The sequence below is a fragment of the Cuculus canorus genome, chromosome 1, assembly GCF_017976375.1.
Source record: "Cuculus canorus isolate bCucCan1 chromosome 1, bCucCan1.pri, whole genome shotgun sequence".
Classification (NCBI taxonomy): domain Eukaryota; kingdom Metazoa; phylum Chordata; class Aves; order Cuculiformes; family Cuculidae; genus Cuculus; species Cuculus canorus.
Window position 1 is genome coordinate 157,399,094 of NC_071401.1, and position 17,072 is coordinate 157,416,165.

General features: G+C 45.3%; 4 protein-coding genes across 4 annotated transcripts; 3 read left to right on the forward strand and 1 right to left on the reverse strand.

Moving 5' to 3' along the window:
• Positions 1–399: 399 nt before the first annotated feature.
• LOC104057269 (histone H2A type 2-C) lies at positions 400–1,043 on the forward strand. The gene has a single exon (XM_009558604.2). The coding sequence runs from the start codon at positions 519–521 to the stop codon at positions 906–908; it is 390 nt and encodes a 129-aa protein (XP_009556899.2). The 5' UTR covers positions 400–518; the 3' UTR covers positions 909–1,043.
• A 1,011-nt stretch (positions 1,044–2,054) lies between these two features.
• On the reverse strand, positions 2,055–3,449 carry LOC128853154 (histone H4). Its single transcript, XM_054075695.1, has one exon. It carries the CDS (start codon positions 2,375–2,377, stop codon positions 2,066–2,068), a length of 312 nt encoding a protein of 103 aa, XP_053931670.1. The 5' UTR covers positions 2,378–3,449; the 3' UTR covers positions 2,055–2,065.
• A 4,596-nt stretch (positions 3,450–8,045) lies between these two features.
• On the forward strand, positions 8,046–8,962 carry LOC128852727 (histone H1.03). Its single transcript, XM_054072002.1, has one exon. The coding sequence runs from the start codon at positions 8,056–8,058 to the stop codon at positions 8,734–8,736; it is 681 nt and encodes a 226-aa protein (XP_053927977.1). The 5' UTR covers positions 8,046–8,055; the 3' UTR covers positions 8,737–8,962.
• A 6,989-nt stretch (positions 8,963–15,951) lies between these two features.
• On the forward strand, positions 15,952–16,810 carry LOC128853113 (histone H4). The gene has a single exon (XM_054075241.1). The coding sequence runs from the start codon at positions 15,971–15,973 to the stop codon at positions 16,280–16,282; it is 312 nt and encodes a 103-aa protein (XP_053931216.1). The 5' UTR covers positions 15,952–15,970; the 3' UTR covers positions 16,283–16,810.
• Positions 16,811–17,072: the final 262 nt, after the last annotated feature.

Below are 17,072 nucleotides of genomic sequence, written 5' to 3' on the forward strand. Positions count from 1 at the left end.
GCTCGGAAAGTTTTGCCGCGGGGAAAAGGCCCAGCTCGTAAAAAGGGGGGAGTCAGGTGTACGTCCCTTGCACGCTTCCCGACACAACCACGCTGTCTCTCTTCCTCTGCTCGTCCTCAACTCCGCCCTTCCAAGTCACGTTTTCCCACCCGGCAGCTTTCAAGCGATTGCAAAAGGAGGAAATAGAAGCGGCAAGGGGCTCGGCGGGCCCGGCCTGCGGCGGGGCCCGGGCATTCCCGCCGGGCTGCGGCGCCTCCTGAAGCCCGTCTCCCCCCCGCCCGGTGAGTGGCCGGCTTGGAGAGCGCGGGCGGAGCCGTTTCCGAGCTGCGCCCGTCGCTATTGGTCAAGAGGAGATTCGCTCCGCCATTGGGTGCGCGTTCCCCGATAGGCGCCCAGGCCTATCAGGAGCGGCCGGCCGCGCAAAGGGAAGGGATATAAGGGCGGGCGCCAGGGCTCGGGTCACTTACCTGTTCTTTTCGCGTAGTAGTTGGTGTTCGTCGCTGATCGATCAAGCGAAGATGTCCGGCCGCGGGAAGCAGGGCGGGAAGGCGCGGGCCAAGGCCAAGTCGCGCTCGTCGCGGGCCGGGCTGCAGTTCCCCGTGGGCCGCGTGCACCGGCTGCTGCGCAAGGGCAACTACGCGGAGCGGGTGGGCGCCGGCGCCCCGGTGTACCTGGCGGCCGTGCTGGAGTACCTGACGGCCGAGATCCTGGAGCTGGCGGGCAACGCGGCCCGCGACAACAAGAAGACGCGCATCATCCCCCGCCACCTGCAGCTCGCCATCCGCAACGACGAGGAGCTCAACAAGCTGCTGGGCAAGGTGACGATCGCGCAGGGTGGGGTGCTGCCCAACATCCAGGCGGTGCTGCTGCCCAAGAAGACTGAGAGCCACAAAGCCAAGAGCAAGTAAAGCGGATGCGGACCGTCGTCCCTAGCACCGCAGCGAAACCCAAAGGCTCTTTTCAGAGCCACCCACAGCGTCGGGAAAGAGCTTGAGATGCCACGGAGCGGGTGCCAGTGGAAGGATGCGCTGGCGGTGTGTCGGGGTCTGGAGATTTGTCTCCTTGGCGGCGGGGGTGCTTCCCTCTGGGGCCGCCGCCGCGCAGTTCTGCCGGAGAGCTCAGGCGCGGGCAGGAAGTCCGTACTTTTCTCTCCTGTGCCCCGCGCCTGTGCTCCGGCCAGCGAGTGGGCGGCGGCTCGCGCTGTTGAGGGTCCGGGCAGTGCCCGGTGTGGGGCTGTGCAGAGGCGGGCGCCCGTGGAGCGGAGCGCGGGCTTTGCGGAGCGCGGAACGGCCCGTGGCCAATGGTCGCTCCGCGCGGGCTTTTCGAAAGAGCGAGGAGAACTTAACCTTCTCGCTGCCGGAGGCGGGGCGCGTTTACGGAGTCCGCCAGCCCGCCCCACGATCTCGCGTCGAAGAGCGAGTTCCCTTCCTCGCCCCGCGGGCTGAAGCGAACTCTGTAGCCGCAGCAGTTTCCCCCTTTAGGCGTGAGCGGGCAGGTGGAAACGAAGGATCTGCCGCCCTTCTAGCAGAGAACTGGGTGAAGTAGGGCTGGGATGTGTATTTTTCTCCCACCTTTCTTAAGGCGGGAGAGCCCGTGTCCATTCCGTTGACCTATGTTATTTTTCTTCGTAAAGCCCCGAAGGAAGGCACTGGATTTGCCTTTGAGGCCCTAGCTATTCCCAGGCCTTTTTGATTTTAGCACGTCTCAGGAAGTGTCACAGCACTTACTGCGTAGGGTGGGACACGCGAGCCGAGCTTTTATGAAAGCATCTGCCAGAAAAAAAAAGAGAGAAAGGTGCTGGGAAGGGGAATGATGCAGTAGCTGAGCTGTAGAAAGGAACCTCGAGCTTCACTGCAAGGCTAGCCAGCCCTGTTTGAAACTCAGCAAACAAGGGAAGAGGAAAAAAAAACTCGGGTAAAAAGTTTAGAATAGCACAAAGGTTCCTGGAACTAAAACTTAACAGAAACTAAAACTGAAGCAACGTAACACAGCTCTTTTTAAGAAGCAAGTGGGTGGCTCTTAAAAGAGCCTTTGGATTGTCAAGATGGTCCAGGAGCAAAAGACTTTAACCGCCGAAGCCGTAGAGGGTGCGACCCTGGCGCTTGAGGGCATACACCACGTCCATGGCAGTAACCGTCTTCCTCTTGGCGTGCTCGGTGTAGGTGACAGCGTCACGGATCACATTCTCTAGAAAGACTTTGAGCACTCCGCGCGTCTCCTCGTAGATGAGCCCCGAGATGCGCTTGACGCCACCGCGGCGAGCCAGGCGGCGGATGGCCGGCTTGGTGATGCCCTGGATATTGTCACGCAGCACCTTACGGTGGCGCTTAGCGCCCCCCTTTCCGAGCCCCTTCCCACCCTTGCCTCTACCTGACATCTCACCCCCGGTTTAGCCCTCTCCCAGCTGTGACTGTGCCGACCGCGCCGCGGTATTTGTGTGTTGAGGTCGGACCTGATTGGAAGCAGGCGCTGGCGATGGTTTGCGGGCGGGGTCTGCGCCTCCGTCTCCTCAGCAGGCGGGGCCTTCAGTCACCGCCTCGGGGCCCCGTCCGCCTTCGCCTCTCCTGTCCCGTCTCCGCTTCTGCCTCGCCCGCCTTCCGTCAGTCCTGGTGCCCTTGATGGGCCGATTCCCGGCATCTTAATCTTCCGGGCAGGGCGGCGCGGCAGAGACCTTCGATTGGATTTTCAATTGTTGTTGCTTTTCTTCGGTATCATCGAGAATATTTTGAACGTTACTGTGTTGCTGTAGGTGTAGCACAAATCTTTATCTTTTATATATCAACATTTGTGTATCTATTACCTAAAACCCTTGTGAGTACTAATTATTTCTGAGAATGGGTGCAGAACCTGTGGGTTTGGTTTTGTTTCCTTGGTGCATAGCACTAGGTCCTTTAATGCTCCATCTCGAGTTCTTTTGATACTGTGTACTGTACACAGTAAATAAATAAGACAGTACATTATAAACTACATGAAACGGAGTTTATAGTTAATATCATCTTCGGAAACAGTATGTCCTGTTTATTTTTCTTTCTCCTGTTTGCCTTTTTTAGACGTGTTTTAGGCCTACATCAGTGCAAAAATATTTTAATATGCAGATGAAATTCTGATTTATATGTTACACACACATTGGCCTCTTTATATTTTTTCAGTAAGGACCAATGTTGAAGATGTGAAATGTGAGCATGTCAGCTGTAGACTAAATTTCAGAATAACTCCCAACTGCAGTAAACAGTAGAAATCACTTTGAAAGGGCTATCCTGGCCCGTATTGGTGTATAAGCCCCTAAGCTTTTTCAGGTATGTGGAGCCTTAGAAAGCAAAGTTTTGTGTGTGTCTTATTTGACTCTTTTCTGAATTTCAATTCCACTCAATTATGATATGTCTAATTATTTTCCACTACTCTAGTTCAGTACATGCTGAAGAATTCACTTGACATACTCCTTACATTTGCAGAGGTTAAAACCTTCAAAAAAATAAGGGGCAGGGTTTAGGCTTCAGGGGCATACTGTCTGTTGATTTTTAGGTGTTTACTCATGAATTCCAAGCATAAAGAAGGGAATGCAGGCTCTCTTGACAGCTTTGTCTCTTTCCACCTCCAGTTTGCAGCCTTTAGGTTATAGGTAATTTGTTCTCTTGTGTTATGTAAATGTTTTGTTTGTCATCACAATATTCGAGGACAAAAGGAGTTTCATGATTAAAGGAGGAATGTAAATCTGTCCTATTTATCAGAAGAGGATAAGACCTGTTAGCTCTAAAGTTACTATTATTATTATTACTACTGAAACTACAGCATTGATTTAATAGGTTTTTAAGCAATCAGAGAGGCATTGCTTTCAGTGCTGAAATGTGGAGAACTTGGTCTAAAGCAGCCCTCACAGATTGGGCAGTAAAGGGAATTACACTAGTTGGAAACAGTGTAGCTGCATAGCTCCATGTTCTGCTTCTGCCACACAGAGGAAAACGAAAAAGTTTCAAGTTTCACAAACATCCTTGACTTTCTTCATTACTATACCAAAACTCTGCTTGTTTGTGCTGTAAATGAAGTTTCCAAAGGGCAATATCTGCCAGCTGCTTGTGGGCAAGAAGACCACACTCTCATTCTAACCCTGGAATTCTGGATGGAGGTCTTACATACTTTTCATGAAAACAGTGTAGGTCACCTCATTCTTCATTCTGCTTTGGGAATCTGCCACCTGGAAAAGTACTCTTTCTAGCCCATACTTATTACTATTAATTACTAGATTATATTGTCAACTGTGGGTTGGATTAGATGATCTCCAGAGGTCCCTTCCAACCCCTAACTTTCTGCGACTAAGTGTGAATTGTTCCTTCTTGTCACTCTCATCCTTGTGCCAGCACTAGCAGAAGCTGTTAGGTCTAATGCTGCCTCAGAAACTGCTGTTCCTCCACATAAGAGAAAAAGAAAAGTGAAAAGTTCCAGTCTATTAGAGTTTCTGCACACTGAGCAGCAGGTTTTCCTTCCTCTCAGGAGTACTAGTGGACAAAGGCTGGAAGATGGAGAAGTAGTTTTCATTTGTATTTGATTTTTTAAAAAAATGTTTGAGTTTCTTGATAACGAGGCATGTTTTGTTGTATGAAAAAAATACGGTTTTGAGATTTCTTTCAAATGTGGATTGCAGACTCTTCTTAACATTTAGTAGTGCATATCTCACCATGAGCTGTGGCCTACCTCCAAAAATTTGTCAGAAGAACAAAATTACTGCCCTACAAGCAAGCCAAGAGCTGCATCATTGTGGTAGGCACAATTCACAGTGAAGAAATTGGCTGCTGTTCACTTGTGCATGGTGATAATGAAAATACTGTGTCAAGATTTATTATAGGACAATTCTAATTTCCTAATAATTCAGGAAAACAAATGCAACGAGGAATACAATAGGAGCCCATGATTCTTATAAGCAGAAGGAAGTAGAGATTCACAATTTATGGAATATTAGAATACCTGTACTTGGTGTCAACTTTGAAAGCAGGCATTAAAATGCAGTGCAGAAAATAATTTTGTACTACTTGCCCCATTCTTGCTTGGACTAGGAGCAAAAGTAGATGTCTGGTTTCAGTAAGCAGTTTTCATAAAGTTGAATTGACAAAAGGCATGTAGTGAGGTTTGGTGCAGAACCTGGACCCACCACATTCTCATGTTAATGTTTTGGTTTTTTGGTAGTAACTTCTGAAAGAAATTCTGAGTAGAGTCTGTCCATAGGTCTGTGCTAATTCATAAAAATGTTTATTTTCTGGAAGGAAAGTAACACATTTGAGTCAAAATATATCAGGATTTTTGTTGTCATTTACTGATTATAAAAACAAAGAAAAGGTGGGCACCGCGGTGATACCCAAATACAACTTCTGCCTGAAGAATCAAAGCCCAGAGAAGCCTTCCTGCTGTACCTATGTAACTGCACCAAGTTCTGTGTTGAGCACATGCTCTGTGTTTTGGATTATATTCTACAGCAGCAGAAAAATTAGATTTCTGTCTACAGTGGCTGAGAAATTAAAATCCACTTGTGAGATTACAATCCAAATCTTTGGATAGCTCTAGGGTATTGTGCTTGAACACCCAATAGCAAAATGTAGCTGCATAAAGGAGCCAGAGGAAGGTAAATGATCTGTGAGCTACTTCAACACTCACATTTGCCCTTCCTGTCTTCTGGTTTATACCTGTCTTTGAGTTGACCTATGTCGTAGGGGAGATCATAGTGTTCCTTTTTTTACCCTGTGAGAACCCGTAGCCTGATAGTGCCAGTTTGTCTTTTCTTGGTAACAAATCTCTCACACAGTGGATAGGCATAATTTCCAATGTACAGAAATATGTCTTGCATGGAGCAATGATGCACTTGAGAGATCAGAATCAAATCTCTAAACACCTTCTAGGTTCAAAGTAAGTCAAGAAACAACCATGACAATGAAACTGAAAAATGAATGTTCTGTTTCCAGTGATGTGAATCTGTATGTGCCTTAAAGAATTTTGGAGAAATAAAAAGATTACTAGGAATCTTTTGAAGACTGATAGGGATGACAATATCGCTTCTTGCCTGAGTCCAGAGAATTGACAGAAAGCTTCCATGAAATGTGAATAGCTTGAAAAAAACAAACACACTCATGTATATGTATCAATGGAGGAGACAGTTACAAAATGTTAGCTCCTGTGCCCCTGGGAGGACTTGAAATCTCTGTTCTTTGTACAATGGGCTCACTACAACTAGTTAAAAAAAAAAAAAAAAAAAAAAATCATCAGTGTGTCAGAGGTTCTGATACAAGGTTCAGCCATGTCATTGAGGACTTTACTGGCTTATTTCCCATTACAGGAAATAACCATCAGATAAAATGGTCTTGAAAATTAGTTTCCAATTTCTGTGTTTAATCAGTACTCAATGTACAGTTCTGCAGGTTCATACTTTGCAGTTCTATCATGCTCATTATCGCTGCCAGATCACCCAGAAGACATTTACTTTTCTTTTACAGACTGCAGAGCAATCACTGGGAGACCTCAAAAAGCTGCATTTCTTCCCACATTTCTCCTCCAACCAGAGGGGGAAAAAAAAAACTTATGTTAAATAACTGAATAACTCTCAGTCTTTGGTTTGACCGTAGTCCTTCAGCATCTTCAGTTAATCATGAGTAACCAGAAGTGTATAACATTTCTCAAATATCACATGGAGACCTAATTCAGTGTAGTTGTATGTTTTCACAGTGGCAGCAGGAACTCCGCATCATACCGTCATTTCATGCACCTGGTTACACTTTCATTTAGCTTTGACTAGAATTGCTCACTGTGTTTTAGGAGCTGGTGGAAGCCTGGTATCTAGTGTATGAAACACAACATTATTGCAGGCAGATTGTTAACTGTTTGGTATTAATGAGAAAGAAACATTCCGTTGAAACTGAAAGAAGAAAGTGAGAATTCATCCATTGTTTGGAATATGGACCTGCCACTGACATAGGGAAGGAATACTCTTGAAAAGGTGTCAATTCTTACTTCTGAAAGAAGCAAAGCGGTGAATTACCAAATGTTGCTGTCGAAGCAATTCAATTACAGCATCAACATTCATTAGAACAGAGAAATCAGTTTGACATAATGGAGTGTCTGATTACAGCACAGGAGGAGAAAAATTTCAGCTTTAGTGCCCAGTTCAGTTTAAATTTCACTATACCCCAGATTCTATTTCCCAATCAGTTTTATCAAATTGCGATGCAAAGACGAGTGATTTATACATTTCAAGATTAAAACCTGATATATGGCAATTGCAACTATGCAGACTCCTGAATTTAACAAATGAAAGCCACTTTGCTAAGGTTGCATTGGAAGTGCAATGACAAGAACATCAGCCTTCACAGGGGCACATGGGTGCTTTGTTCCACAGAAAAAACCGAAACAGGCTAAAAGTAACATCGGCTTTCACACACGGCTGCTAAAGCGTAAACGCCTCCCCCAAAAAGCATTAGCTAAGACACCATGGTCACTGAAGAGACATTGAGTGTGTTTATGTGATTTCGGAGGGAAGAGGCTTGGCCAAGGGAGCCAGTTCTGCATCGGCGTCCACAACTGCAGAGCGAAGCTGTGTTACTTCATCGGCTTTAATATCAATTTACGCTGCGATCAAGGCTTCAAACCACTCTGGGGGTTGCTCTAATCGGGAGAGGACCTTCTGAAGCACAATGTTTCACGCTGGCCGTGCCCTTTTAGCCATTGATACATTTTTAATTTGAAAGATAAACTGAAAGTTTCTTTCTCCTGAGGTCTCTGCGGCTCCACACCACGGAGTTTCTGGGGTCGCTCTTCCCTCATTTCTGCTCCTTCCGACAGGAAACTCCGTTAGGTGGTAGGACGGATGTCCCTCTCCCTTCTTGCCTAGGAAGGGGATGAATCGGCTGTAAATTTCGGGAGGAAAAAGCCCTTTTTGGACTGGGAAAAAACACAGCGGGCCAGGCGGCGGTTAGCGGGGCGGGGCGGCCCGCACCAATCGGCGCGCGCGGCGCCGTTATAAAAGGAGGCGGCGCCGCTGCTGCTGCTATTGTTCGCTCTGACTCCGTAGGACGCATCATGTCCGAGACCGCTCCCGTCGCTGCGCCCGATGTCGCCGCTGCCGCCCCTGCCCCGGCTAAGGCTGCTGCCGCCAAGAAGCCGAGGAAGGCGGCGGGCGGCTCCAAAGCCCGCAAGCCCGCCGGCCCCAGCGTCACCGAGCTGATCACCAAGGCCGTGTCCGCCTCCAAGGAGCGCAAGGGGCTCTCCCTCGCCGCGCTCAAGAAGGCGCTGGCCGCCGGCGGCTACGATGTGGAGAAAAGCAACAGCCGCATCAAGCTGGGGCTCAAGAGCCTCGTCAGCAAGGGCACCCTGGTGCAGACCAAGGGCACCGGCGCCTCCGGCTCTTTCCGCCTCAACAAGAAGCCCGGCGAAGTGAAGGAAAAGGCTCCCAAGAAGCGCACGGCCGCGGCCAAGCCCAAGAAGCCGGCGGCTAAGAAGCCCGCCAGTGCCGCTAAGAAGCCCAAGAAGGCTGCGCCGGTGAAGAAGAGCCCCAAGAAAGCCAAGAAGCCGGCGGCCGCTGCTGTCAAAAAAACGGCTAAGAGCCCCAAGAAGGTAACTAAGGCTGCTAAGCCTAAAAAGGCGGTGGCATCAGCCAAGAGCCCGGCCAAGGCAAAGGCGGTGAAGCCCAAAGCAGCCAAGCCCAAGGCGGCCAAGCCCAAAGCAGCCAAGGCGAAGAAGGCGGCGCCCAAGAAGAAATAAACGACCCCAAAAAAAAATCTCGTCTGCTTTGCAGATTAACCAAACGGCTCTTTTCAGAGCCACCCAAGCTTTCCTTAAAAGAGCTGAAATATCTTTAACCTGTTTTGCGTGCGTGTGAGCAATTTTAAATTCCTTTCTTAGGTACTGTTCTTTCTTAAGTTCAAGCTTGTAACAGTAAGCTTCCACGCTCTTGTTTTCCGGAGATACTGGGAAGCCCCGCAGCAGTGTTCACCACCGTGTAGCTCATGCTGGCACGCACCGGTGGGCGTCGGTGCAAACGGCTTCCCGTTAGCCGCAATAAATCTATGCGAGCCCAAAGATCCCGTGGAAGTTGAGCAGCGTTCACGGTGTCTCGGCTCTCGAGGAAGAGTGGGAGGTGGGGGGGGGGTGTAGGTGGGTGCTGCGACTCCTCGTAGTTCCTCTTCTATCAACCGGGAAAGAAGCCGCGCTCGGAAGCGCTCCTGCCCGCCTCCTGGAGCTCTCCTGATTTCGAAAAGCCCGCGCTGCTCATAGATTGGCTACAACTCTCGGGCTTTTCGAGCTCACAGCGGTTTTCGGGTTAAACAGCCGCTCCAGGGTTTTTTTCTTTTGTTGTTTGTGTGGGGGTTTTTTTGTGTGTTTTTTTTTTTCTTTGGTTTTGTTTGTTTGGTTTTTTTTTTCCACTGGGTGGAGAATGCAAATCGGCTTCCCTGGTCCGTACTCGCCTCTCCTCTTATGGGCTTTTCCCTTTCAGTTCAGTTCTGCCTCTTGAGAATTCGTCCCTTCCCTGGGAATCATGGCGAGGGGGGTAGTGGTGGTGATGCGTCCGAGCGACTCGGGCGTTCCGAGCTGTCTCTTGAGCAGTCCTTGGTGCTGCCCGCCCGTCCTCGACTTCGGTGCTGAACTCGCTCCTCGGAATTGCCGGGCTCAGTTTTTAGCTGCGTGACGAGGGCTCATTTCAGCAACGGAGCCGCTCGACGGTAGCGTCGGTCGCGGGAGAAACCCGCGGGGATAGGAGCCTCCCGCATGGCTTCCCCACCCGCACTTTGCTTAATAACGCCGCAGCTGCCTCCTCTTCCAGGTCACTCGACAGTACCACCCCTTCCATCACCTTTACTGGAGTTAAGCGGTGCCCTTCCCTCCGCTTAGCTCTGCCTGGGCGCCAGCAGTGAGAAGCAATCGGGGAGAAGTGGGCAGTGAGGCTGTTTCCCCTCTTTAGTCACAGTGCTGGCACCACCATTTCCCCAGCGTGCAGGAGAATTCCGTGCGATTACCAGCTGAGATCACAACAAAAGATGACTGATCTCAAGTTCGTAGCTGTTAAGGTCATATATCTGAAAAGATTCCCTGGAAATAGGGTCCTTGCAAACTGGAGAGAAAATGGTGGGATTAGATTTTGCTGGTATTTCTCTTTTCGCAAAGCCTGTCCACATTCTAAATCCCCATACCAAGAGGGAAACAAAAACAATCCAGAGCCTCTGTTTTTAAGCTCTGTTCCTGAAATACCGTTCTTGCTCTTCCTCTGCATCGCTTCCTAAAGTATACCCATTTTTTTTGGTCCTTGTTTGTGTTTAGGACCTCTTCCTCTACCTAACACACAAATCTACATACACATCCTTTTTTTTTAATTATTTTTTAAAATTACAAGGTCATATCCCTCCACCCAGACAGCCCGAATTCCTGAGCTCACACTCTTGTGTCCCAGTTTGAGAGGGCGATGTGCTCACCAGACTCTCACAGTTACATAAGTGAAGGGTATTGGGAGTTGCACGCACTAATTCTCAAAGTGTTTCACCCAACTAAGTGACTTGAGGAGAGGAGGTCACCTAGAGTTTTCCAGACTCGTGATACAACTATTATAGTTGGAGGGGAGTAGATTTGAACTGGGTGGGGTCAAACAGTAGGTACACTGCTGTGGCAAATGTTATATTCATACCAAGTCCGAAAAGGCAAAACCCATTTACAGTAGCATGGGCAAAACTGTATCACACAAATCATACTATGAGGCTGGTGAGGCACTGACACTTGTTCCCAAAGAAATTGCAGGTGCCTCATCTCTGCTGGTGTTCAAGGCCAAGCTGGATGAGGCATTGAACACCCTGGTCTAGTGGAAGGTAGACCTGCCCGGTTAAAACTAGATGATCTCTAAGGTCTCTTTCAATGCAAACCATTCTATGATTCTATAAAACTGTTCCACACTACAGAAAGGAAGTGTATATGTATGCAGAATCACTGAATGGACTAAGTGCTTATGCTCCACTAGATATACTGTCAAGCAGATGGACAAAATTAACACCAAAACAAAAAATTCTGTGTAATTTGTAAAACTGAACTGGGCAGAGAAGCATAGATACCTAATTCATCCTTTTTCATCCTCCTACCCCTCAGCATGTGCCCTGTTAGCCCAGTGTATTCCTACTTACCTCAGTTGCGCGTATAGGAAAGTCCAGAATGATTCTCCTCAGAAATAGCTTATCTTAAATAACCAAATCACTGCCACAGTGTCTGATCAGGACCCCACATCTCCTTCAACAGGCCACCACTTAGTTACTTAAGCAGTTTTGTATTCTGGTTATAACACAAGATGATATCCTAAGAAGAAAAACCGGGAATCCTGTTCTGCTGTTGTGACTCAACTTCCTAACCAGTGTGCTGAGCTAGGACGCAAGTGTGTGGTTTATGATTGCAGTGGAGAGGCAACGCATCTCACTTTATTGGCCTCTTTTTTTTTGCCATTTAGGTATTAATTTCTTTCCTCAAAACTGTTATGATGCCTCACAAAACTGAGAAAAGAAGGAAATGAGATGAACTCTGCTCAGTACTTGCCAAAATGTGCCATGAGCTAAAATGAATTTTTTCAGGGCAGCTTGAAAAGACTTGGATGTGTGCTCATAATTAAAAGTCAAGCCTCAAAACAGTTAAGAGGAAGTAACATTATTTTGTTTTGTTTTGTCTTCTTGGAAAGCTGATAATCTGTGCAGTTTCTGGACCTTGGGTACATCTGTTGAAAGGAACACTTTCCTTGCATATCATGCCATTATGTCTCTCTTTCCGTCGAGTGCCCTCTTCTGTAAACCAAAGAGCAGAAGCTTCCCCAAACAGTTCCTACCATATTCATGGGTTGTATTAGTATCCCAACATAAGATTCCAACAAGATTTTGATTCTTATACATATTTATAAATATATATTATATGTATTATATATTATATTCTATTATATATATATAATATATATTATATATATTATATCACAGGACATCTCTGTGGCCATGTAGCACCTATGGAACTTTTTATACATGTGATGTCATGGGCCCATCCAGTTCCACATTTTTTAAGTGCTCAGACAAATGCATACTCTGAGATGGATAGTAGATATCTTAAATTTCTGCAGTGTCCTTACTGCATGAACATTTCCCTGCACTACAGACTCTATAGAATGTGAATACCACTGCCTGAAAAACAAGTAATACAGCAAGCAGAGTTTTAGGATCTCAGATACCAAAGAGAGAGATGGGATTGTTCATCCTGGAGAAGAGAAGGCTGAAGTGAAACTTTTTTGTAGCCTTTCAATATAAGAAGGGAGCTCGTAAGAAAGATAGAGAAGGACTTTTCAGAGCTGCCTGTAGTGACAGGGCAAGAAGTAATATTTATAAAATTAAAGAGAACAGATTTGCCTTGGACTTAAGGAAGAAAAATTTCATAATGAAGACAGTGGGACACTGAACAGGTTGCCCAGAGAAGTGGTGGATGCCTAATTTCTGGAATTGTTAAAAGGCAGGTTGGGCAAGGTTTTCACTTGCTCTAGTGAAAGATGGCCTTCTCAAGGCAGGTGGGTTAGTCTAGAAGGTCTTTGAATGTTGCTTCCAATGTAAATGATTTTATGAATTTTATAACTCCAGGGGGGTCCTGTGATGCAGTCAGATTTCCAAGGACAGAGCAGACGGAAGAACTGGATTTTCACTACTGAGTGGGTTCAGAGAGCTCTGCAACAAGTAATGCTAAGTTACCATGTTAGTAATGTCCTGGGGACTTGCCCATGTACTCAGAATAAAATAAAGCCTGCAGCAAATGTTTCATGAAGCCTCTTTTCTTACCAGTGCAGGATAGAGATACCTTGCTCTCAAAATCTCCTTGGAATGACAGAGGACCTGACTACAAAGAGTCCAGTTTCTCACAGTCACCTGGTCTCCACAACAGCCCATTCACTGTCTCTAAACTTCCCTTCCTGGAAGAAATAAGTTTACCTAAGAGAGAGGAACTTCATGGACCTTGCTATGGCATCCCCACTATTCTCCAGAATTATCACCATATCTTGACTTAGGATACTGTCAAGTTCCTTGTGGACACAGGACATTTGTTATTGTTTTGAGCCTTTAGAATGCCTCCCTTCATTGTGCTGGTGTTTCTCTTGCTCATTGGGGTTTTCTTTGGGCCTGTGCTGAAAAGATCATGCATCAACAACATGGCAGACTGCATTATTTTCATCTGCCAGTGAGGGGCTGCTTGAAGTGTCTTTCCTGCTAGTACATTCCTATTGGACAAGTACAGCAGTAACAAAAAAAAAAATCAAGAATGTACACTGTCTCAGGCCTTAATTTAGGGAAGACTGGTAATGCAAAGCATGAAATATGGCTAAACAAACACTGTCTTGTAGGACAGTAAGACTCTAGCACAATCTTAAGGGCTGCTCATGCAAAGTGAATTGTCAACTTTTTTTTCTTTTTTAATCATTGCTGTGAGTTTAATCTGAAGCATTGAAAGAGTATCTGTAGTACTTCCCATTTAGAACTCAAATTTGCTTTGTTAAACATAATTTCCAAGTATCAGCTGAAGGTAGCAAAATTGCTTGAAGAGTCAATTAACTATTAAAAGAAATTATTTCAACTAGCAAATTCCTGAAAGCAATGCATCGTGTGTGAAAGATCTATGATGGGGATATTTAGCCTGAAAATAGTCAAGATTGTTCATGTTTAGGATACTACAAGGTGTTTTGTTTATTTCTATTCAGTCTAAGCATTATAAAGCCATTTTTATGTTTTATTCAGTCATTGAAATAATAATATTATGTACAGAAGCTGAATTTTGTTGAAACCCATAGGTTTCAGCCTTATATTCTATCAAAGGTCAGTGTATTTCTGTAACCAAAGAAGGCCAATTGTAAGAGTTCTGGGTTTTTTTTAAAGGCAGAAGGTATGTACATAAGAATTCTGGAAGCCTTGCAAGAGAAAAATATGAAGTAAACAGGTAGGGAATTTCATTTCAAACACCTCACTTAGCATGAGTTTTCTCAAAAGTTATTTCTCCTTAGGGCAAGGATTCTGAGAAATCTGTCTGCGTTTCTTAGTGCTTGAGCAGGTCTATTGCCATTTTCTCCAATTGCAGTGAAGACAACTCCCTTTAAGGACTCCTGAGACAACCATCCCCAACACTGCAATGAGTTATGAATTCTGATTCTGATATTAAGTTTTGAGCTCAAAAAGCCTATTGAAAAAGCTAAACTGTTGGAAGAGGGAAAGCTTTTGGGATTTGATTATATTCAAGACCATAGGGCTCAGTATGTTCATGTAAATGTGATGTCATTGAAAGTACTGAAATAACTTGGAAAAGTTTACAAGAAAGCAATTGTGATCAAAGGAATGAGAATATCTGTCTACCTGTAAAACACCAAACCTGAGAAGTCTTTTTAGTGTGATATATAAAATAGTTGCCAGGATCAGAGAGAAGTAAGAAAAAACAGATAAACAAATAAATTCACATCTTCAGAAGAAAGGACAGGGAGAGGCAGTTCTTTTGCCATGAACAATCAAACCATATAATTTTCATAAACTTAATCTCATTTATTATTATGCGCCTGTTTTATAATTATTATTTTAATACAGGATCTCAGGTCTGTATTTTCTTTGAAATTCAAGTCAGCTGGTGAGTGGGACATCTGTCAGACCCCAGCAGCAGAGTGTTGCTGTCCCAATGTGTTTCCTGCTGGTGGCTAAAGATTAGGGTCCTGCAGCCAACAGATTGGATACCTGGCCCTGGAGCAGCCAGATGGCCATGAAAACATGCCTGGTGGCACATGCAAACTGCAGGACCACGGGATATTATAAATATTCATTAAAAAAATTACTCATTACCTGTTTGTGGATAATTTTACACAGGTTCTTATGATATTCTGCCTGTTGCTGTGGTAGAAGGTTAGTTTCAGGCCTGATACATTACGTGCCGAGCTTAACAAACTGACACAACTGCCAGATAGTGGAGGTTTGAGGGAGCGAGTGTGAAATCCAATAATGAAAATGCAATAATTAATACTGATAACTGTAATATTGTTATCTTTATTAATACAAGGATAGATTATACAAAGACACTAGTCTTGAAGCGGGGGGGAGCTAGTCAAAACAAAGTCCATGAGAGGGCAGCAAACATTTAATACTGGAAACTTTTTTTTCACTCTGATCACTTTCAGGTCGAAATCCAGCTACTGAATGCTTATTGCTGCAAATTCTGTTCAATATGTAAAAAATATAGATCCAAAAGAATTATTTGCCTTTTAAAAATTAAACTGAATTCTGCAGGGTTAAAACTCTTGATTAGGTACCTTTACTGCTAACCTCTCCTTGAGAAAACTTTCAGAAACAGCAGGAAATGAAAATTAGAAAGGGATTCGAGAAGGGATAGAATGTCTTAGAAATACGAATAGGCAGATTTTGCTGCAAGATGTTCCACTGAAAACCCACGAGGAGTAGCTGCTTAGAATGTGGAAGCCACACAAGAGAATTAATGTAACCAGAAAACTCAGAAATCAGGTGAAATTACAACACATAACACACACACACATTAAAAAAAATGAAAGTCATAGCAAAAAAAATCAGAGTAACTGAAGAGATTCAATAACTGGGGTACCTCTCTGTGCTTGAGGGTTTATTTCTAAGTAAGCACAATCTAAAAAAAGCTTAAGAAAATAAACTATAATACACACAGTCCCAATGCCTTTGTTCTCTGAAAAAAAAAAAACAAAAACCAAACGTAGCGAAACAGGGCAATAGCAGCGAACTTCTTGTGCTACCTTTAGAGAACTTCATGTGAAATCCGCATTTTGGTGCTAGCGGGGAGTGCGATAAGGAAAGCAGAGACGCTGCGGGAGCGAGACCCAAGCCCCGCCCCTCCTCTCTGTGGTCTTCAAACAGGTCCGCTCCCAACACAGAAATACCGAGGCGCGGCCGCCTTGGGCTCACAGCTCGGAGCGGGCAGCAGGAGGACTATGTCTGGTAGAGGCAAAGGCGGGAAAGGGCTCGGGAAGGGAGGCGCTAAGCGCCACCGCAAGGTGCTGCGCGACAACATCCAGGGCATCACCAAGCCGGCCATCCGCCGCCTGGCTCGCCGCGGCGGTGTCAAGCGCATCTCGGGGCTCATCTACGAGGAGACGCGCGGCGTACTCAAGGTCTTCCTGGAGAACGTCATTCGCGACGCCGTCACCTACACCGAGCACGCCAAGAGGAAGACTGTCACTGCCATGGACGTGGTGTACGCCCTCAAGCGCCAAGGTCGCACCCTCTACGGCTTCGGCGGTTAAAGCGTTTTGCTCCTAGACTTATCTCGACAACCTAAAGGCTCTTTTAAGAGCCACCCACTTTCTCTTTAGAAGAGCTGTAACGTACTTGACTAAGCATCTAAAACAGCTATCGAATTTCTAGCGCTTCTCAGAACTGGTTGTTGCGAAGTACTGCTAAAAGAGGCTTTATGATTGGATAAGTGTAACCTAATGTTCAAATTTTCTTTTTGCAAGTGAAATTGTCATTGTACAAAAGACTTTTCCTTTGGGTACTCACTGAAATTCCTCTGCAAGTCTTGTATCCTACTGGAAATTATATTTCAGTTTTAATCAAATCTGAATGTTTTCTCTGTCCTTTTTTTTAATCTTTGTGGCTTTAGCAACATTGCCTGGAAAATTTCCAATGTCTTGTGCTTTAAAATTTTAATTGAGGGATAATTCATTACAAGGAAGAAAGGGACATCACATTTTGGGGGAAAAATATGAAAGTTACTTTGATATGAACGTGTTTTTCTTGGCTATTATGAAATAAAATTTTCTTTACTATAATCTGGCTTCAATTCCTTTTTCATAACTTACTTTTTGTCTTAAAAGCAATTATAAGGGTGAATCTAATATAGTTTTCTAGAACACATTTTTGGGGGTGGAGGTTATAGGGGTATGGACATGAACAAAAATTATGTTCCTGGCAGCATATTAAAAAAAAAGTGTCAAAATGAGCCTTTGTGTGAAGGCTTTTCTCATCCTGGCATAGAAAAAGGCTCCTAACCAGGGAGTGTTCCTGAAGCAGGGATGTTCTGTTGCCTTCATC

Excerpts from the sequence above, each read along its gene's own strand:
- LOC104057269 (XM_009558604.2), top strand. The coding sequence starts at position 519 with ATGTCCGGCCGCGGGAAGCAGGGCGGGAAGGCGCGGGCCAAGGCCAAG.
- LOC128853154 (XM_054075695.1), bottom strand. The coding sequence starts at position 2,377 with ATGTCAGGTAGAGGCAAGGGTGGGAAGGGGCTCGGAAAGGGGGGCGCT.
- LOC128852727 (XM_054072002.1), top strand. The coding sequence starts at position 8,056 with ATGTCCGAGACCGCTCCCGTCGCTGCGCCCGATGTCGCCGCTGCCGCC.
- LOC128853113 (XM_054075241.1), top strand. The coding sequence starts at position 15,971 with ATGTCTGGTAGAGGCAAAGGCGGGAAAGGGCTCGGGAAGGGAGGCGCT.